Source organism: Natator depressus, chromosome 20 (assembly GCF_965152275.1).
Source record: "Natator depressus isolate rNatDep1 chromosome 20, rNatDep2.hap1, whole genome shotgun sequence".
In the NCBI taxonomy this organism is placed as follows: domain Eukaryota; kingdom Metazoa; phylum Chordata; order Testudines; family Cheloniidae; genus Natator; species Natator depressus.
This window is the reverse complement of record NC_134253.1, coordinates 2,277,363-2,298,353: the sequence shown is the minus strand read 5'-3', so window position 1 is coordinate 2,298,353 and position 20,991 is coordinate 2,277,363. Positions and strand designations below refer to the sequence as shown.

The 20,991-nt window shown below is 66.8% G+C and overlaps 1 protein-coding gene across 1 annotated transcript in view; it reads right to left on the bottom strand.

Annotated features, from left to right (window-relative positions):
- Positions 1-1,298: 1,298 nt before the first annotated feature.
- Positions 1,299-20,991, bottom strand: part of ERBB3 (erb-b2 receptor tyrosine kinase 3) — a 37,433-nt gene continuing 17,740 nt past the window's right edge. The window contains exons 4-28 of the mRNA XM_074935229.1: positions 18,581-18,706; positions 17,382-17,447; positions 16,780-16,898; positions 16,344-16,485; positions 15,747-15,860; positions 15,382-15,502; positions 14,051-14,124; positions 13,675-13,765; positions 13,003-13,202; positions 12,430-12,562; positions 12,222-12,312; positions 11,754-11,908; positions 10,921-10,974; positions 10,096-10,237; positions 9,237-9,356; positions 8,952-9,050; positions 8,345-8,530; positions 7,517-7,672; positions 7,072-7,147; positions 6,698-6,844; positions 5,963-6,060; positions 5,284-5,439; positions 4,898-4,966; positions 4,217-4,484; positions 1,299-3,733 (exon numbers count right to left, since the gene is read on the bottom strand). Of these exons, the coding sequence (XP_074791330.1) occupies positions 3,168-3,733; positions 4,217-4,484; positions 4,898-4,966; positions 5,284-5,439; positions 5,963-6,060; positions 6,698-6,844; positions 7,072-7,147; positions 7,517-7,672; positions 8,345-8,530; positions 8,952-9,050; positions 9,237-9,356; positions 10,096-10,237; positions 10,921-10,974; positions 11,754-11,908; positions 12,222-12,312; positions 12,430-12,562; positions 13,003-13,202; positions 13,675-13,765; positions 14,051-14,124; positions 15,382-15,502; positions 15,747-15,860; positions 16,344-16,485; positions 16,780-16,898; positions 17,382-17,447; positions 18,581-18,706 (3,569 nt within the window). The 3' untranslated portion in view covers positions 1,299-3,167. The remainder of the gene's footprint in view (positions 3,734-4,216; positions 4,485-4,897; positions 4,967-5,283; positions 5,440-5,962; positions 6,061-6,697; positions 6,845-7,071; positions 7,148-7,516; positions 7,673-8,344; positions 8,531-8,951; positions 9,051-9,236; positions 9,357-10,095; positions 10,238-10,920; positions 10,975-11,753; positions 11,909-12,221; positions 12,313-12,429; positions 12,563-13,002; positions 13,203-13,674; positions 13,766-14,050; positions 14,125-15,381; positions 15,503-15,746; positions 15,861-16,343; positions 16,486-16,779; positions 16,899-17,381; positions 17,448-18,580; positions 18,707-20,991) is intronic.

Below are 20,991 nucleotides of genomic sequence, written 5' to 3'. Positions count from 1 at the left end.
CCTAGCTTGTGTCACTACAAATGGTTTTACTATTCCTGTAAGTGTCTCATGCTTTTAAAAAACAAAACACTAAAGCTATTTCATCCTGCGGCTGAGAGACCCACAGGTAAAATTGTAAAGCTCAGAGATTTCTTTTAACCTTCATTCCACCAGTTCTGACACACAGCAAGACAATGGAAACAAGGACAGGAGGGGGGAAAAAAAGTACTCCCCACTTTCCAGAACGTTAACCTTTATGCTTTGAAAATGTACAAGGAGGGGGCTCTTCTGGAAGATCCAGGCAAGGCTACTGAAGGCATTGTGTTTCTTTAAAAGAACTAATTAACAAACTGGATTGGCTCAGTTTGCACCTGATCTTCCCCAGCATCCCTGCAGTATGCTGCTGTTGTGAGCTGCCAAGTTTACGTGGCCTTTGCACAGGTGTAAACAACCTGAAGAGGATTTGGACCCAGTGATTTCATCAGAATTAGTCCGGTTGGAAGCAAAACCGGGATCAGCCCCTTTGAGTTTAGTAGGAAGGTGCAGGCCCAGAGCTGCTGCCCCCGTGCTCAGCTCTGCCAGGTGGCTTTTGGTGTGTTCCTTAGTTCTTTCTCCTTCAGAGAGCCTGGGAAGAAAACACAGCAAACCCCGCACCCTGTCATGCTATTGATTGATTATTAGAACCCAGGAGTCCGGGCCTAGCAGGCTATCGGCTCCTGCATTTAAAACAAATAAAAACGGATGGAGCAGTGCAGCCTGGTTAAAGCACAGTATGGGTGGGGAGACCTCAGGCTTGTTTCTACTCTTCATTCTGAAATACAATAAACTCTTCCCACGTGAGAACGTTTTTCTGCAGAGTTAGTGCCACTTGCCAGCAGGGGGCAGAGTGGCAGCTTTTAGACATGTGCCAAGCAGGGGCCCAGTGCCCGCGCTGGTTCCTTAGCCCGGACGTGCAGGGCTGTGTTTTAGGACAGACGTGTCACGCACCCTGCCCCATGCTGGGGGAGAGGGAATCACGAGTCGGTGCTTCCCCACGGCTCTAGCGGAGGGGAGACGGTCTCACTGGACACGCCAGATCTGATCTCCAGTCTCTGATCTCCACAGCCAGTTCAGAGCAATGGGGCTGGCTCCCCCTGCTCAGCCGGCTGCAACCGGGAGGGGAGGTGCCAGGGAGGAGCCCGGGGAGACCTGCCACATGCTCCCTTCCAAAGGCCCGTGCAGGTCCCCGCTCTAGTCAGACATTCGTAGTATCATCTGTCCCCCCTCCCGCCCCATCCTCTGGCTGAGCAAGGGGGGGGGGGGGGAAGAGCTGGGGGGAAATGCACCTGCGCCTGCCCCTTACAGAACTCAGAGAGCGGAGGGGGACAGCCTGTTCTAACTGCTAGACACCCATTTCCTCCTGGAGCTGGGAGCAGAACCAGGATTCCTGGCTCCAAGTGCAGCCGTGAGCGCAAGAAAGGACCCCATTCCCTCTAAGAGTGGTATCAGAACCCAGGAATCCTGACTCGCACGCTCCCTGCTCTAACCCCTAGACAACGCTCCCCTCCCAAGGAGTCGTCGCCTTCCGCCACTTTAACCAAGGCTGCTCAGACCCGCTGTGAGTCCCCCAGGTAAATTTCACTGACATCCCATGGCCTCAAGTGGAAAGAATTCAGAACCCCGAACTTGCTTCATTGGGGGTGGCAAGGAGGGCACAAGTGCTCTGCTCCCTGCAGAGGACAGAAACAATTCAGCAGCCCTTTGGCTATTCCAGACACACAGCTCAGGGAACAACAGACACTGGACACAACAGACAGCGCGGGCCCGTGACAAACACAGAGGCCCTTGTCGGAGGAGAGGAAAGACAGGGGAACGCGGGTCGGAGCCCCGGGCAGGGACGCAGCCCGCGAGCCAGGCCACCCTGCTCCAGCTTCGCACGTGGAGTGAACCACGCCACGAGATTCAGTGCAAAAACATCAACTTCATTCCTTCCCCACGGGCTTGGGATGTCGTCCCCGCTCCCCACGCCTCTCATCGGGCACGGCTTCCGCTGGGTGACGGGACGGGAGGGTGGAGGTTGGAGCCTGCTGGCCTTCCTTTTCTCGGGCCCCCGGCTGGGATCACCCCCAGGCGTGTGCGCTGGCTCTGATCACCCCGGTTTATACTGGTGTGAATCAGGAGTAACTCTGGGGGATCGAGAGCAGACGCCGGCTTCTTACACCAGTGGAAATCGGGTGGAATGGAACAGACCAAGAACCACCAACTCTCTCCACCCGGCTACAGCCTCCCCTCCTACGCTGTGCCTAGCTCAGTGGCAGCAAGGGAGGGGGGCAGCAGCCGTTGGGGAACCCCTGGTTTGCAGGGGGCCAGGAGAGAGAGAAGCCTGGGGCAGGTCTGCCCAGATCTCTCCCAGCATTTTATAAAGGTCTATAGCTATTACTCCCTACGTGGCCCTGAAGGGGAAACTGAGGCCCAGAGCAGTGAGTCTGTGACACAGAACTCAGGAGTTCTGGCTCCCAGTCCAGCATTTTACCCACTAGACCCCAAACCAGCAGCCCCCTCTTCTGTTCACTTCACCCCACGGCCCTGCCTGGAGCAGCTCCGGGATTCTTCATATCCAGGTGTAAACAGACCCCCACCCCATTGTTTGCTTGATTGGGGGTGAGGAATGAGGCAGCCCCGTCCTCCAGCTGCTCCCCACCAGGGGCCCTTCCATGCTTGATCCACAGCTGGGACCCAAACGCCCCCAGCCCCTATGCTGGGAGCTCATGATAGGAAGCTTTTCCCACGGGGGGAGGGGAGGACGCAGCCCCTGACTCCCCTGCCCACCTCACCAGACGTAGGCATCTGTCCTGCATCCGTATGTCTGTGATCCTGAGGCGGAAAGGGGGAGGGGGCTGCCCCCCCCCCACTGGTTTGATTTCACAGTAGGGCAACGCATTGCCCCCCAGCTGCCAGAACTAGCCTGCATCCCAGCATGCAGTGGGCCCAGTCACAGGGGCAGGCCCCCACCCCCGCTGCCCCATTAAGGGGGCGTTCGCCGTTTCCGCCCAGAGTCGTGGCAGCCTGTAAATACCCACTGGGGCTGGGGCAGGATGTTCGCTCCCAGCCCCCCCGCGGGGCTCGTTCGGCGAGGGGCAGGCAGGAGCCTGAGTCCAACGGCCCTGCCCCCCCAGGGACAGGAGGGTTGGGCACGCCCCCGCTGCCCCCTAGGTCCGCAGGGCGTCCGCCTTGGCGAACAGCCGGCTGTGCCAGTAGTCGGGGTTGTCGAAGGCGCAGTCCGAGGCTTCCAGGCTCCGCAGGGGTTTCATGAAGCCGTTCTTGGGGCAGGGCGAGCTGGGGCAGCCTGGGCCCAGCCCGCTCCCCGGCGCGAGGATGGCCTCCATCACCTCGTAGCCCTGCTCCTCGGGGGAGCCCCGCGGGACGGCCGCGCTCATGCAGGTGTAGTCGTCCTGCCCGGCCCCCGGCGAGCTCAGCACGCTGCTCAGGGACTGGCTGAGCTTGGGCTGCTTATTCATGTATTCGTAGTCCTCCTCGGCCCCGCCCGCCTCCCAGCCGGCCGCGGGCAGCGGGGCGGTCTGCATGCTGCCCAGGGAGGCGCTCCGCTCCGAGCCCAGGTCCATGTACTCGTAGCCCAGCTCCTCCAGGGAGGCCGGCCGGGGCTGCGGGGGCCTCTGCTGGGGCTGCACGGGGCGTCTGTTCATGTACTCGTACTCCTCCTCCGGCTCCGAGGCGCGGCCGTCCCCCGCAGCCCGGGCGACGCTGGCCGCTCGCTCTGCAGGCGGAAGCCGACGACAAGCCGGCGTTAGGTGCAGCCGGCGGGGGGTGGCAGCTGGAGATGGGGGGGTCTGATCTGCCTCTTGGTCTCTCGCCCGCCTGCCTCCTGTGAAGGGGCAGCCGGGGCACAGCATCCCGGGCACAATGGGAGATAGGAGGCAGCTGGCTCTCCACCCCCTCGGCGGCTTCCTGCCCGAGTCCCCAGTGAGGCGGGAGGGACAGAGTGGCTCAGGGGAAGGGGCACCGGGACCCAGAGATTTCCCACCTCTGGCTGGTGGGTTTCCAAGCCGGCACCAGTCCCCAGCTGCAGCGAGTTTGCAGGGTCTCAGCCCAGGTGGCCTGGTAACTACCACCCCCGCAGGCCCCTTTGTGGCAGGGAAGACCCAGACCGCCCCCCCTGACTCCCGGAGCAGGGTCCCACCCGGGGAAGCTGGGGGAGGCAGCATGGGGCCCTGAGGTCGGACCCAGGGGCTGCCGTTACCTCGGCCGTGGAGATCCGGCATGACGTAGCCGTTGACGTCCTCCTCGCCGTCGGCGGTGCCCGCGGACAGGGGGAAGCTCTCGCGCTGGGAGAGGTAGGCGCTGTCGCCCCGGGAGCGCAGGCCCTGGCACAGGCTGCCCGGCAGGGAGAGCTCCTCGGTCAGCTCGCACTCCGAGGCCGTGCCCCGGCCCTCCGACGACTCCGACACCGTCCGCCCCACCGACTCCTGCCTGGCCCGCAGGGTCTGCCGGGAGCCCAGCCCGGCGCCCTGGGAGACAGGGGGAGAGAGACGGGGTCAGGGAAGGAGCCGCCGGACACGGGGCTGCATGACAGACCTGCCCCTGCTCACTGCGGCAGAGACAGGCAAGACCCACGGGAGCAGCCTTAGCCCAGCTGGTCCACTGCTGACCCCCAGCCCCCTGCTAGCCCAACTTTGCCCCAGCCAGCTCTGCCGGTGCCCCTCACTCCCGACCCGCAGCCCTGCTAGCCCAGCCCTGGGCTCCTCCCCACCCCAAGCTCTGCCGGTGCCCCTCAATCCCAACCCGCAGCCCCCTGCCATCCCAGTCCTGGGCTCCCCACCCACAGCTCTGTGGCTACCCCCGACTCCTGACCCGCAGCCCCCTGGGACCCTCCGGCAGAGGATGTCCATGGGGCGCACCCCCTGTACGCTGTGCTGGGTACCTGGCGGCAGCTGCTGAGGCCGGTCTGGTTCATGGGGATGTAGCCGGCCGGGGGGCTCAGGTTCGGGCTCTGCAAAGGGAGAGAGGCAGGTGGTGATCGCTCGGCCCAGGGCAAGGCGTCCTTGGCACCGGGACCTGGGGAGACGGCGCGCAAACAGTCCGCCGGACCCCCAGGCGCAGGCTGGGCCGGGGGGTCAGCCCTGAGCTACGACCCATGGAACCGGGCCTCATGCTTCAAGGCCGAGCGCTGCCAGGCTCAGGAAGGAAACCCCTCCCCCGCAGGGTCCCCGCTCTCCCATCCTTTGCAGGAAGGATTTTTAGCTTCCCCGCAGAAGGGCCAGGTTGTTGGGGGGGGTACAGGCCAAGGGGGAGGCGGCCATCTCTCACCCGGGCGTAGTCCACGCGCTGTCTGGAGGCAAAGAGGCCGGTGGCCGCATTGAAGGAGCTCAGCTCCTCCTCCAGCTCCAGCTCCAGCGTCTCCATGTCCTCCAGCTCCTTGTCGCTCAGGGGGGGCTCGGCAGGGGGCAGCGGCCCACTCTCCCTCTGCACAGGGTGGGGAGGGGAAGGGACACCGTGTCAGGGGCTGGCAAGGGGTTAACGGGGCCCAGCCCCCAACACTGAGTGGCCAGGGCCACCTTAACGCTTAGAGAGATGGAGCCGCCTCCCGGGGCAGGATGTGGGGTGTGAGGCAGGGAGGGGGGCAGATAAGACTCTTGTCTAGAGCAGGTCTTGCCCCTCCCCCGCAGGAGGGATCCACCCCACACACCTGCAGCCAAGGAGTGGGGAGCCGGCAGGCTGGGAATGCCCAGCAACAGGATCCCTGCCAGGGGCGGGGGCCGCTCCCTGGGTGCATATGTCAGGCAGGGAGCCCAGAGAGCCGGGCATGGAGTGTGGAGGGGGCAGATGGGGCAGGAGCTGGGACGCTTAAGGCTGGGGCGGGGGGGATTTAAAGGGCTAATGCGCCATTGACCAGGTGGCTCATGGGGGGCGGGCACGCTAGGGGCTGGATTGGCTGAGGGCCCAGGGCAGCCCCCCGCTGTAGAATGGCCCAGGGCCAAGCACTCACCTTGATGACCAGATAGCGGGGCGGGTCGCGGGCCATGCGAGTGAACTCATTGGCCAGTTCCTTGAAGGTGGGACGGACGTTTTCATCGATCATCCAGCCTGGCGGGGGGCACGGAGGGGTGAGATCCGGCCGGAGGTGAGACCCAGCCCCCCGAACCGCCCCAGCACCACGGGTCCCACTGGAGGGGCTCGGACAGACGGACGGGAGGGGAGAAGGACTGCCTGGAAAAGTGCATTGGGGCGGGGGGGACGGAACAACGACCTTCCAGCCCCCTCCCCAGGGCTCTGGCCCCAGCTGTGGGGCTCCCTCCCAGCGCTCCCCCTCCACACGCTTGCCCCCCAGCTCACAGCTGTCCCCTGGCACCACGGGGTGACGTCCCTCCCTGCACCCGGGGCATATCGGGGGTCAGTGCGGATTGCTGGTGGGGGAGGGGCAGAGCATGGCCCTCCGCCCCTCCCATGAGCCCCACTGGCCACAGTGCAGGCTAGACCTGTGCCCCCCTCCCAACCCCACGGCCACAGGCCCTGCTCCACCAGGCAGGACCACCTGGGTGCAACCCAGCCCCTGGGCAGGGCCGATCTCCCCTGCAAACTGCCCCCAGGGGCTGGGACGTAAACGCCCCGGGCAGGGCCCCGCCCCACCTGCAGGGGGCGGCAGGGAGACACCCATGCCCCAGGCAGGGCCCCGCCCCACCTGCAGGGGGCGGCAGGGAGACAGACAGACCCAGCGACTCACATTTCACCATCACCATGTAGACGTCGATGGTGCAGATCTGGGGCTGCATGAGCCGCTCGCCCTTCTCCAGCAGGTCGGGCACCTCGGCCAGCCGGATCCCCGTGTAGGGCTCTGCCCCGAACGTCATCATCTCCCACAGCGTCACGCCTGCGGGGATGCGGGGGGGGGCAGAGGGGGGACAGTCAGGCCAGGAGGGGCTGCAAGGGCAGGTGGTCGGGGGGAATTCTGCGCTGGGGGGTGTGCACATGGGACCCAGCAGGGGGCGCTGTGGGCAGGATGTTGGCTGGGGGGGGCGGCTCCCGACTGCTCCAGCCCCGGCCTGCGACGCTTTGCGGGCAAGGGCGGGTGCAAGGTGGGGCACGGTGGGCACTGACCATAGCTCCAGACGTCGCTCTGGTGTGTGTACTTCCCGAAGTGGATGCTCTCCAGCGCCATCCATTTAATCGGAGTCTGTGGGACGAGAGGCGGGGAAGGAGCGTTACCTGGGTGGGGGGCGCCTGGGGGCTGCTTCTGCCTGGGCCAGAGATACCCCTGAGGCCCGATTCCATGGGGCCCTGGGGCTGCTCTGATGCACGGTCTGCTCCGCTGGGAAGAAGAGCGGACCCTGAATGCAGGGCCCCCCAGTTACCCTCCCAATCTGCCCCCTCTGCTGGGGGGGGGTGCAGACCTCTGACACCAGCCCACGCTGGCTGGGGCGGCCCCGGTGCAGGAGGAAGGGGAAGCAGCCTCGGGGGACATCCTGCTGGAGTGGACCTGAGGCTCAGCTGGCCCCGGAGCGGGCATGGGGACGACGATGGGGGTCCCGGGGCCACACCCCACCTTGATCTCATTGTAGAAGTATTTTTTGTCATCGGGGTAGAGCAGGTCGGCGATCCCGAAATCCGCCACCTGCACCTGGCTGGGCGACTTCAGCAGGACGTTGCGGGCGGCCAGGTTCCGATGGACCATGCGATGCTCTTCCAAGTAGTACATGCCCTGGGGGCGAGAGGGGGAGAGCGTGGGGCCGACCCATTCGTGTGTGTGTGCGCGGGGGTGGGGGGGGTGTCACTTGGGTTTCGTACCAGTGATGGGCAGCAGGCTGGACTAGTTTCACCCACTGTCCCAAAGCTCCACCCACAACTGCCGAGCCAGCTGGGTGTGCTTGCTAAAGTGATCCAGCCGCAAAGTCCACCCATGACCCTCATAGCTCCCACCGTGGCATCAGGCTCCTCCCACCACCGCAAAGCTCCACCCACAGCCACAGGCTCCTCCCTCCACCCCAAAAGTGTCTGTGACAACACTGATTAGAAGAGGAAGAGTTAACAGCACTGACATGTTCCGAACATCCCCCATTAGGGTTCAGGGTAAACGCCGCAGCGGGGATGAACAGGCCAGATTCCCCCTCCCTTCAGGGCAGTGGCACTTCGGGAGCAGGTCTTTGGAAGGGTCCCCCGCCGGGTGTGGGAACCAAGGGAGCTGCTACCCCCAGCCCCTTACCCCTTCTCCGCTCTGTCTCCTCGTGCTGCTGGGCCAGCCCCACCCACGAGCCTGGGGCCAAGGATGCCTCACCCAGAGACCAGCTCCCCGAGCCGGGCTCGTGCCCCGCTTTGATGCCGGTGGGAAGGGGACCCCCGGGAACGCGCCGTCGAGTGCCGCGGGGCAGCTCACCTTGGCAACCTGCACGCACCAGTTGAGCAGCAGCTGCGGCCCGATGGCGTCCCTGTTCTTGTGCACGTAGTCGAGCAGCGAGCCCAGCGGCAGGAGCTGCGTCACCAGCTGCAGCTGCGGCCCGGGGCAGATGCCCAGCAGCCGCACAATGTAGGCGTGTTCCAGGCTGCCAATGGCCAGCATGTGCTGCAGGGCCAGAGGGAGACGGGAGCCTATTACAGCCTTGGCTCCGCCCCCGGCATCCAGCTCCCCTGTGGAACTCCCTGCCACTGGGATCTGATCCCAGACAAATGAAAATGGACTAGGGGTGACGCCGGCCAGGGCTGGCACCCTCAGAGCCTCCACTGATGCCAGGGGGAGTTTGGGGTGCGCAAGGACGGCCTGGGGGTGGGGGCTCCCCCTCCCCCTGGTTTCATGTGGCACACTGAAGTGCATCATGGGAGTTTTAAGCCTCTCTCTGAAGCACTGACATTGGTTGCTGATAGGACATCAGAGTGGATACGCCAATGGGGGGCAGCCGTGGCACAGCGGAGGGCGGGGACACTGGGCTGGATGGGCCAATGGTCTGGCCCCAGGCTGGCAGGGGGGTGGCGGGGCCCTCACTCACGTCGGTGACGGCGTGGAAGGTCTGGCGGCCGCTCCGGTCCTCTATCACCTTGATGCTGACGGGGATCTTGATGGAGTCTCCGTCCGGGATCCAGACACCCTGGCGGGAGAGGAACCCCCAGCGTGAACCGAGCTGGGATCCCAGGGGCTGCCCCGCCCCAGCCCCCACTCAGGGCTCCCCCACGGCCGCGCGGATACGCCGTCCCACCTGCCCCCGCAGCAGCTGCGGTGCTCGAGCAGCCCCGGAGCCTCCCCGTGCCCCCGGGCTGCAGCTTCCCCCCCTCACCTTGTGCACCGTCCCGAACACACCCGAGCCCAGCACCTTCAGCTTCCTCAGCTCCGTCTCCTTCAAGATCCGGGCCAGCACCTTGTTGGCTTTCTCGCTTGGGTCCAGGGGCTCGAGGCTCTGCCGAGGGAGAAAGATGGGTTGAACCGGTGCTGGGGGGCCCCGCCCCTCCCAGACCCCCCGCTGCCTCAATGCCCCTGGCCCTAGTGATTTGTGCCTCTCTCCCTGGGTTACTCATTTGGCTTAGGTCACAGGTCGAGACTGAAGAGCCCCGTGCAGAGCTGTGGGGGACAGAGCCAGGACAGCAGGCGGCTGTGGGTCGGGAGTGAGGGGGACGGCAGAGCTGGGGGGGGCAGAGCTGGGAGCGCAGGGGGCCGCGGGTCGGGAGTGAGGGTCACCAGCAGAGCTGGGGGGAGCCCAGGACTGGGCTAGCAGGGGCTGCGGGTGGAGAGTGAGGGGCAGAGCTGGGGGGAGCCCAGGACTGGGCTAGCAGGGGCTGCGGGTGGAGAGTGAGGGGCACCAGCAGAGCTGGGGGGGCAGAGCTGGGAGCGCAGGGGGCCGCGGGTCGGGAGTGAGGGGCACCGGCAGAGCTGGGGGGGGCAGGGCTGGGAGCGCAGGGGGCTGAGGGTCGGGAGTGAGGGGCACCGGCAGAGCGGGGGGGGGCAGGGCTGGGAGCGCAGGGGGCTGAGGGGTGCCAGTCTTTTCTCTCTTCCTTTCTGCCCCGTCACCCGACCGCCCTGTGGCACGAGAACCTTCCCCCCACGGCTCCCGCCCACTGCCTCAGCCCCATCCCACGTCCCTCCCCCGGGCAGCCGGGAGCCCTGTTCACAAGGGCTGCAGGGGCTGGGGGGCATCTCACCTCGCCCCTCTCCAGGTAGCGGCGCATCGCCCGCTTCTTCTGGATCTTCTTGCCACGCCAGTACAGGAGGGTGAGCAGGAAGCAGGAGCAGGAGATGAAGAGGCAGCCCACGACCATCACCGCTATGACCGTGGGGCTTTTCCTGGGGACGGACGGACGGGGGGGGTCAGCGCCGGGCCCCTGCCCGGGCACCGGGCTGGCCGGAGCCCCGGGGGAGCCGGAGCGAAGGGCTGGCGCAATCCCGTCCGTGGGGCCTGCAGTGCCCAAGCCCCACCCTGCTTCCCTGGCGGAGGCACGGGAAGGGTCTCGGGTTTGGAAAGGAACCCAAGGCAAGGCAGGGAGGGACGGGGTGGGGAGAGGGGGCGTCGGGGACCACATGCCAGCTGAGGGGTGCCCCCCTCTGCTGCGCAGGCCCCGGGGATCCCGGGTCTCTGGAGCAGTCGTGAGGCTGTTCCCATGGAGGCCAAGGGGGCTGGGCGCCAGCGAGACCCAGCCTGGGAGAGGAGGCTGCAGGGCAACTGGGGTCACCACCCCAGGGGGTGCCCCAACCCCACCCTCAGCGGTTGGTTCACGTCATCGCCCGGGCGAGGGGGCCTGGCATGGCTGGGGAGCGGGAGCGGGGCTCTGCACATGTCCCGCTGGGGCCAGGCTGAGAACTGCCAAATTTAATCCACGCAGGGGCCCAGCCTCACCCCCGCCCCAGCCCTGCCCCGCCCTGGGTCAGGGTGTCGGGATGGGGAGGGCATTGCCCGTCCCGAGCCCAGCTGAAGGGCCCCCAGGCCGGGGTCAGAGCTCCAGCAAGCAGCAGCCGGCTGCGATGGGTACCTGGCGACGGGCAGGGGCTCTGTGACGCAGTCCTGGATCTGCGGCCCGAGGCACCTGCAGGAGACAGAACCCACCGATCACCCCACGGATGGACGGACAGACAGACAGACAAAGGGGCGCCACGGAGAGCACCAGGCTTATGGGAAGGATGTCAGAGCAGGCGGGGGGTGGGAGCCAGGACTCCTGGGTTCTCTCCCCAGTTCTAGGGGAGTGGGATCTGGTGGCTAGAGCAGGGGGCTAAGAGCCAGGAGTCCTGGGTTCTATCCCAGCTCTCGGCTGGAGTGGGGTCGAGTGATTAGAGCAGGGGGGCTGGGAGCCAGGACTCCTGGGTTCTCTTCTTGCCTCTGGGAGGGCAGTGGGATCTAGTGGGTCAGAGCCAGGAACCAGGACTCCTGGGTTCTCTCCCTGCTTCTGGGAGGGCAGTGGGATCTAGTGGGTCGGAGCCAGGGCTCCTGGGTTCTCTCTTGGGAGACACGTCCAGCAGAGACCCCGCTGCCATTCACCCTGGGGCTGCACCTCCCCAGGCAGGGGCTGGAAGCGTCAGGTCCCGCAGCCTGGGGGCCCCTCTCAGAGCCCCCCCGATTGGCTCAGGAGCCGAAAGTGGGGCCGGCTGCAGCTCCTTGCCCACTCCAAGTCTCAGGTCTGGGGGACCCTGGCTGCTGCTGCTGGGGGGGAGAAGGGTCCTTTGCCCCTTTCCCCACATTCCCGCCCCCCACGTCTGGCCTTGCAGACTCCACAGATCTCAGCCATGCAGCGAGGTCCCCGGGGGGGGCCGGGCTGCAGGATCGGGGCCCCCCGGCTGTGCCCCAGATGGGGGGGGCTGCTGCTCTCACCCCCGCGTGCAGTTCTCGTGGCAGGGGTGGCACTCGTGGTTGGCGTCCGGGTACTTGTAGATGGGCCCCTGCTCGCCCAGGATGCCCTCGGGGCAGCTGTCCACACAGTGGGGCCCGTCCTTGTACCGGGCACATCGCACGCAGGCGTCGGCGCCCTGGGGGGGCCAGACAGAGTCAGGAGAGGGCTGGGACGGACCCCTCCCCGGCCAGCACCCAGAACCCCCTCTGGCGCCCCCTGCAGGGGAAAGGCCCCGTGTCCCGTCCCCTGTCCTGGGGCCGGGAGCCAGGGACCCCTAGGGAGGAAAGGCCCCGGGCCCCGTTCCCAGCCTCCCTGAGCCAGCCAGTCCCCCAGCCTGGGGCCGGATCAGGGCCGGCGCCCCCTAGAGGAGAAAGGCCCCAGGCCCCACTCCCCACCCCCCTGAGCTGGTGCCTGAGAGGAGAAAGGCCCGGGGAGGGGGGTCACCGCACCGAGCCGTGGCAGGTCAGGTTGCCCTCCATCCTCTTGCACTCCGGGTGGCACTGGTAACACTCGCCCCCACGGGCATATTCCCGGGTCGCCCTGCACGACAGAGTGGGGGGGGGGTCACTAATGCTGCCCCCTGAGGGTCTCGCATTCTCCTGCCCCCACCCCCCATGTTTCCACGCAGGCCCCCCCAGGCTCTCAGCTGCCCCTCACCCTTGGTAGAAGCTGCAGGTGGCCACGCAGGTCCCCTCCCGGCTGTAGTTGCGGCAGGAGATGCACTGGTCGGGGCCAGGCCCCCAGCAGCCGTTGCTGGAGCAGAGCGGGTCACACACCTTCCCTTCTTGCACTGCAGGGGAGCCAGGGGTCAGCAGTGGGGTGAGCTCCCAGACCCCCCCTCCAGCCTCCACTGCTCCCCCTGCCCCATGTTCTTCCACTCTCCCTTTCCCAGATCCGGGGACGGAACCCAGGAGTCCTGGCTCCCAGCCCCCGCAATGCTCTAACCACTAGACCTCCTCTCCCCTCCCAGATCTGGGGATGGAACCCAGGAGTCCTGGCTCCCAGCCCCCGCAATGCTCTAATCACCAGACCTCCTCTCCCCTCCCAGATCCGGGAACGGAACCCAGGAGTCCTGGCTCCCAGCTCTCCCTAACTACTAGACTCCGCTCCCCTCCCAGAGCTGGGGATAGAACCCAGGAGTCCTGGCTCCCAGCCCCCCTGCCCCCACCTCTCACCCCCTAGATCCCTCACTGCCTGTGACACAGGATCTCGCCCCGCCCCCACACTCACCGCACTTGCCCCGGGGCTTGTTGTCCTTGATCTCCAGGTCGCCCCGGCGGCGGGACAGCGCCCCCCAGTTGACGGTGTGGAGGAAGCAGAGCTGCCGGTTCTCGGTGATGTACACCTTGCCCGCGCTGATCTCCCGCAGCGAGCGCAGCCCCAGCGATGTCACGTTCAGGTTCTTCATGATCAGCAGGGAGAAGCCGCGGCTGGGGACGGACGCGCCCGTGTCAGCCCCATGCCGGGGGGGGGTCCACTCAGCCCCGGCAGCTTCACTTGGCCTGGTCTGTTCCCAGCTCGGGGTCCAGGGGCGCAGAGCAGGGGGCCTGGGACCCCTGGGGCTGCTCTGGGGTTATGGAGCCTCCCATCCCACTGCGAACTGGGCTGAGACCCGCTGCCTCGTTTCACACAGGGCCACCGGCAGGGGCCGGCTCTCAGCCCCCAACATGTGGGGCTGGCTTTGAACAGACGCCCCTGGACCAAAGGCTCCTGCTCTCCCCACAGTCCTGCATGTAGGGACTCCGGCACCACTGGGCAAGGGGCTGGGGGAAAGCCCCCCAATCCTCTCGGGGCCAGGGGGGCCTCTCCCGCAGGGAGGGGCAGGGCTGGGGGGGGGCAGAGCCAGGGGGGCAGGGCCAGGGGCCTCTCCCCTGGGCCGGGCTGGGCTGGGGGGTCTCTCACTTGTACAGGCTCCGGCCCCCGATGGTGACGAGGTTGGAGAAGACGCTGAAGTTATGCATGTGTTTGGGCCACGACTGGATGTTCAGATAACCTGGGGGGGAGCAACCGGCGTGTCAGGGACGCCCCCTCTGCGTCTCCAGCCACCCCCCCGCCACGCTGCTCCCTCGCTGGGCTTGGGACGGGCTCTTCCCCCGGCACCCTCCCCCCCATGAAGCCCCCTCTTGGCCGCCAGGGTCACGGAGTCGGTATACAGACACCTGGGGCTTCCCCACAGGCCACTGGGCTGGGCCCCTGCTCCCTCCCCCGTTCAGTCCCCCCCAGCCCCTGCTCCCCCCCCCCCCCGTTCAGTCCCCCCAAACCCCTGCCCGTTCCTCACCCGTGATCTCCCGCACCGTCCGGAAGACGTTCAGCTTCTCCGGATCCAGGGCCGAGATGTTGCACCAGGGGTCCCTGCGGGGGCGGGGGGGGAACAAGACCCAGACACCGTCAGAACCGCTGGCCTGATCGGCTGGAGGGTACCGCTCTCCCCTGCCTCTCCGGGCTGGCGCTAGGGGGCACTGTGCTGCAGGGAGCCGGGGGACCAGCAGGGGGCACTCTCCTCTGCCTCTCCGGGCTGGGCGCTAGGGGGTGCTGTGCTGCAGGGAGCCGGGGGGCCAGCAGGGGGCGCTCTTCCCTGGCTGGACGCTACGGGGAGCTGTGCTGCAGGGAGCTGGGGGGCCAGCAGGGGGCACTCTCCTCTGCCTCTCTGGGCTGGGCACTAGGGGGCACTGTGCTGCAGGGAGCTGGGGGGCCAGCAGAGGGCGCTTTCCCCTGCCTCTGCGGGCTGGGTGTTAGGGGGCGCTGTGCTGCAGGGAGCCGGGGGGCCAGCAGGGGGCGCTCTCCCCTGGCTGGACGCTAGGGGGTGCTGTGCTGCAGGGAGCCGGGGGGGGCAGCAGGGGGCACTCTCCCCTGCCTCTCCGGGCTGGGCGCTAGGGGGCGCTGTGCTGCAGGAGGCCAGGGGGCCAGCAGGGGGAGCTTTCCCCTGCCTCTCTGGGCTGGGCACTAGGGGGCGCTGTGCTGCACGGAGCCGGGGGGGGCAGCAGGGGGCGCTCTCTCCTGCCTCTCCGGGCTGGGCGCTAGGGGGTGCTGTGCTGCAGCGAGCCGGGGGGGGCAGCAGGGGGCACTCTCCCCTGCCTCTCCGGGCTGGGCGCTAGGGGGCGCTGTGCTGCAGGGGGCCAGGGGGCCAGCAGGGGGAGCTTTCCCCTGCCTCTCCGGGCTGGGCACTAGGGGGCGCTGTGCTGCACGGAGCCGGGGGGGGCAGCAGGGGGCGCTCTCCCTGGCTGGACGCTAGGGGGCACTGTGCTACAGGGAGCGGGATGGGGGTTCAGCAGGGGGCGCTCTCCCCTGGCTCTACGTGCTGGCCCCAGGGCCGCAGCGTGGGGTTAGGGGGCGCCATCTCTCCCATGAGACATGAAACCGAAGCCCCGCCCTCCTGGGGCCGTTAAAAATCCCCCTTGCCCTTTGACCTGCTGACCTGGCCAGATGCCCCCTCCCGAATCTCTGCTCTTCCAAGGGGTACAAGTTCCCCCCGCCCTGTAGCCCGGCCGCAGCATCGCAGCACTGGGGGAGCGGGTCCGGGGCAGCGGTGCCGTGCACCTGTTAATCACAGCTGTGCCCCACCCCAGAGGGGAGCGCATCACAGTGCCGGGCAGAGGGACTCAGCCTCACCCGTTCAGCCCCGTGATGAGGAAGTCCAGGTTGCCCCGGATCTTGGTGCAGTTGATGAACCCGTCGATGTTGCTTGAATCGACAGTCTGGTATTTGCTCCCGACGCCCGTCCCCTCGCAGGCTGGAAGGCAGGAGGGGAGAGGGAATGAGCCACCCGACACACCCGCACCCCATGCCCGGGGCAGGGCACCATGGAAGTGCCAGGGCTGCCCAACGCACCATCCAGCCCCCACGGGGGGCAAACCAGTTTGTCTGGCCTCAGCCGCAGGTCCAGTGAGTTATGAGCAGGGGGGCTGGGAGCCAGGTCTCCTGGCTTCTACCAGCATGAGCCCCAAGCTGGACAGCCGCCCCACACCCCTCCATACCTTTAGGGCAGAGTCCAGGGCACGGCTCACACATCTTCAGGCCGTTCTTCTCCACCTCCATCTTGTCCTTCGGACAGGCCCGCACACAGGAGCTCTGATCCACCACAAAGTTATCTGCCGGCAGGGGGAGTGGGTGAGGCGAGACCTGAAGAGCGGGAAGGGGGGTGGGGGCCGAGTGCCTAGTGGTTGGAGCGGGGGCGGTCTGGGAACCTGGACTCCTGGATTCTGTTCCCAGCTCTGCCAGGCCGGTGGTTGTGCCCTCGAGGCACGCCGCACCCGGCTGGCTCGGTGCCTCAGTTTCCCCACAGGGCTATAATAACTCTGCTCTTTGCAAAGCCCTTTGCCACCCTTGGCTGGTGGGGGGGGCACATGCCGGGAAGGACGATTCCCCAGTGACTTCCCCTCCCCAGAAGGGTGGGTGTGGGGCACAGAGCAGGGGCACAAGACCGCCATGCGAGGGGATCTCACAACAGGGCCAGGCCTAGTTACCCCTCCCCCCAGCAAAGGGTCTCATGGAGGGTAGGACGGCTGGGAACTCCCCCCCCCCGCCCCAGGAGAGATCAGGGCGTCCGCGGGGAGCCCCCAGCCCCGGCTCACGTGGGCATTCGGCGACGCAGACGCCCCCGTACTGGTACTTGGTGTCGGGGTTGGGCTCCAGCTGGAAGGTGAGTTTGTTGTAGATCAGCGGCTGGGGGCAGAGCGGGACGCAGGCCCCGCTGTCGTTGAAGTGGCGGCAGGCCTGGGGGGGGGGCAGAGTGTCAGGGACCCCGGCCCAGCCCACGGGGACCGACACAGAGACCCCCCCGCTGCCACCGGCCTGGTATAGACAGACAGACACCCCCCTGCTCCAGCACAGACAGACCCCCCTGCCCCAGCATAGACAGACCCCCCCAGCACAGACCCCCCCAGCCCCCCTCCCCCAGCATAGACAGCCCCCCCCGTACAGACCCCTAGCTCCCCTGCCCCAGCACAGACCCCCCCAACACAGACCCCCCCCCAGCACGGCCCCCCCGCAGACCCCCAGGGGACGTACGAAGCATTCAGTCTGGCGGGGGCCGGTGCAGCCCCCCGCACACTCGTCATGGCAGCACTCGCTGGGGCTGTGCCCGAAGCAGCGCCCGTTGCACTGGGGGGCGCAGATGGTCTTGGTCACTGAGGGGGGAGCAGAGGAGATGGGTGAGGGGGGCGGTGGCCTGAGCCCTCTCTGAGCCCCCCCCCTCCGGCCCCATGAGCTCAGCCCCTGACCCCCAGCAGCCTGATGAACGGTGCCGGATCCAGGTCCCCTCCCTGTCCCCCCCGGCCCAGAGGGACCCCTTGAGTGGGAAGAGGGAGCCCTGTGTCCACGGCCCACCCAGCCCTCGGTCCACCCAGGGGGATTCAAACCCACCTCCCCCAAGCCCGGGATACCTGCCCCCTCCCCGGCCCCGCTGCTACCCCCGCCCGGCCCCCTGGCTGGTCCCGTGCCCCCTCCCCGGCCCCGCTGCTATCCCGCCCAGCCCCCCAACTAGATCCGCAGAGCCAGCCCCCGGCCTGCAACTTTCTGGTCTCTCTTTGCGAGGCAGAGACCCCCTCTTTGGCTCCCAGCCCTGCCAGCGCCCGCCCCCCACACTGGGCAGGCTCCAAGCTGGTACCCACATTTCTGGCAGTCCTCTGGGTTCGGGCCCCAGCAGTGTCTGTCACAGCTCTCATGGCAGGGGGCACCTGGGGGGAGAGAAACGCCCAGCGTCAGAGAGGGGCAGAGGGGACGGGGTCTTGCTCCAGTGCCCTCATGTGGGGCAGGCCAGGCGGGCAGAGCAGGGCACCGGCTGGGATGGCGGGTGCCGAAGCCAGCCCCTCGCATGGGCAGGGCCGCAGCACGGGACAGGAAAGTCGGCCCAGGGCTAGGACCGTCCCCAGACTCAGCTTGCTAACGAGCACTAGATCGCCCTGCAGTCACTGCCTGCTTCATTGGGGAGCTGCTCCCCGCAGAGGCAGGCTGGAACCCTAGAGGGGGGTGGGACTGGGAGCCAGGACTCATGGGTTCTATCCCTGGCTCTGGGAGGGGAGTGGGGTCTAGTGGTTAGAGCAGCATCCTCGATTCTTCATTCTGGCAGGCTGGGCTGGACCAGCTCTTCCCTGCCGCTGGGAGCCCTGCCAGGCCCTGTTTGCCTTGGGAAGGAGTTTTGGACACTGGCCGTGAGGGCTAATATTTGCAAAGGCGGGGCTGGGTGAGGCGTCACGGGGGGGAACTGAACGCATCCAGGGGTGGAGCAGGATCCTGACTCTGCCTCCCTGTTGGTTTGTGATTCTGGCAGGCCCCACCTCAGACCAGGCGGCCCCATTGTGCCAGGTGCTGCACAAAGGGAGCAGGGGACAGTCCTTTTCCCCAAGATTCCAGGGTGGAAAGGGAAACTGAGGCACAGGGGGGTCAAATGACTTGCCCAGGGTCGCCCAGCAGGTCAGTAGCGGAGTTGCAAATAGAACCCACCACTCCTGAGCCCCTGCCCAGCCCCTGTTAATTGACCACATCTGTGCCCATGAAGGGACCCGCCTGGCCCCGGCCCCAGTGGCCCCTGCCTGCATCCTGCAGAAACCAGGGCAAACCTGCCCCAGGGCAGTGCCCCGGAAAGGCACCTAGAGCCCGCGGGGGTGAGAGAGAGAGGAGGGGAGATGGGGAGCCAAGCGGGCACGGGGAGGGGCTCTTGGCAGGAGACGGAGCACGCGGAGGGCGATTCGGGACCAGATCCTTGGGCTTAAGATTCCTGGAGCAAGGGGAGCCAGGGCCCGGGGGCCGCCACCGGCAGGCCAGAGGTAGTGGGGACCGTGGCTGGGACCACCCCCCTCAGGACACTCACAATTCCTGCCATTTTGCCGAACCACCGGGTCGATCAGCTGGTCCCGGATGATGTCCCTCCACTCGATAGTGTCCACGTGGCACAACTGCTCGTTCCTCTCGATGTCGACCCCGCCCGCCAGGATCTCTGCAGGGCAAGGACCCGCTGGGACCGGGCTCTGCCCTGGGGCAGTGCCCCCTGCGGAGCCGCGGCCCTGACCTCCCCCACGCTGGGACTCGGGGAGCGCCCAGAAGCCAGGTGGTAGATTTGGGGGGTGGGGGCAGGCAAAGGGAGGGGGCTGCCCCAGAGCAGGGGGCTCGTGCCCCCGTGGCAGGGGAGGGACAGAGCCGGAAGTGGGGGTTGTCTGGGGCCAGGCACACAGAGCCCCACTCGCAGCCCTGGGTCCGGGAACCCCGTGAGCAGAGGGTTACTTCTGGCCATTCCACTGCCCCTCGCAGGAGAGGCCAGCGTCCCCCACCCAAGGGCGGGTTTCCGGCTCCAGGAGGCTCCGCCCAGCCCGGGTTGTTCTGACAGCCGGAGTCGGGGCGGGTGGGGACGGCAGCCCCAGCGTTGGGGCAGGGCAGGCTGGGCGCTTGCCATGGGGTGGTGAGGATGCCTTCTCGGGCTGGAGCGCAAACAGGCCGGGGCACCAGGGGACGGGAACGCCCCGCCGGGACTGCCCCAGCCTGCACACGGCTCCCCCTCCTGGCACCTGCGCATGGGGCCGCGGCAGGCTCCCTGGGGAGTCGAACATCCACGCCCCTCCCAGGCACCCATGAGCCCCCCGCGGGCTGGCAGGGCGCCTGGCTGCTGATTTTAACTCCTCTCCAGTATCCCAGGGGGCTTTGCAAAGTACACACAAGGCGTGGGGCTGACCACGGGTCCGAGAGGGGTCAGGGCTGCGTGCGGACCCACGGCTGAGTTTTGCAGCTCAGAGAAGGGCTCATTCCCTTCCCCCCGACCCCGGAGTGCAGCCACCCCTGGGTGGGATGACATCTAACCGCGCTGCTACCCGACAGCCCAGGACAGAAAGCCAGGAGAAGTCCAGCGAATAGCCAGACGCGCAGGGGGGTTCGGCGTGGAGCCAGGGAGAGGGGGCAGCAGGCCGGCACTCAGACCACTGGCTAGGGGATCTCCCACCATCACCTCTGTCCTGTCTCACCTGAAAGGCAACTCAGCAGCCGCTAGCCCCCTCCTGAGCCCCCCGCCCCACAGCACCGCCTAGCCCCATCCTGGGCCATGGGGGTCAGCCCTGACGCCAAGGGGACAGCGCCCCCAACTGATCCCGCCCCTTGCTAAACAGCGCCCCCTAGCGCCGATTCACCGTCCACCCCCCCACTCCGGGTTTTCCTTCCAGCCCCGGCCCAGCCCGACCCTGCTTCTTCCCACAGCCAAGGCGGATTTGACCTTGGAGCAGCCTCTGCCCCAAACCGTTCACCTGCTTCCGTCCCATCAGCGGGCCGGGAAGCGCTCGTAAACCTGCCTAGGAGCCGATAAGGGGATTGATTACCCATCCCGCCGTCCCATTGGCCAGGAGCGCCCATAAAGCGCCCGTGGGCCCCTGGACTTTCACCCCACCAGCCCCCGGGAGGGCACAGGTCAGAGGCGTGTTCTCGGAGGGCTCAGGGGCTGGGGGCAGGACACAGAGCGCGGCAACGGGAGCTCACTGGCTCACACTCAGCTCCACAATGCTGGGGACCCCCCCTCCCCGGCAGTTTACGACTGGTACCATCACGGCCCCCGCCTTGGCACCCAGGTCAAGCACCATGAACGGGGCACGGAGAGCGAATGCCCCACTGGTGAACCCCTCTGAGAAAGGCCCCCCCAAAAGAATGATGCTCCACCCTGACTCCACACCCATGTCCCCCCCAAAGCAGAGCCTTGACCCCCAAAATCAGAGACACCAAGGAACAGCACTAGGGACTTGGCTGTTGCTATCATGTGGAAGGCGCCCAGACACCCCGGTGATGGGCAGCAGCCTAACCCTAGAATAGGTAAGTGGGGGCTGGTGCGCGTGAGCTGCTGGTCCTGCAGATAAACACGTGACCTCAGCCTCGGGGGGCATCGTCCCAGCACTGAGCTCACCCCAGAGCGGGTCTGACCCAGAGGGAAGCCCTGAGCGCTCAGGTTGTTTGGGATCCCCTGGTGCTTTGGGTAAGAGCAGAGGGATCAGCCCAGCCGAAGTCCAACACGGGGGATGCATTCGCCTACCCGACATCCCCCCTGCAACCTCTGGGGCTGATTGCATCTTCCTCCAGAGCAACTGGTCCTGGCCACTGCCTGGAGACGGGGACGCCGGACAAGGCGGCCCACTGCTCTGATCCCCCACAGCGTTGTTGTGAGCAGCTCCCGCCATCCACCCCAGAAGTGGCTGCATTTTGCCAGCATGGGGGGAAAGCTCTGCGGGGCATTGGCAGGGCGGGATGCGTCAC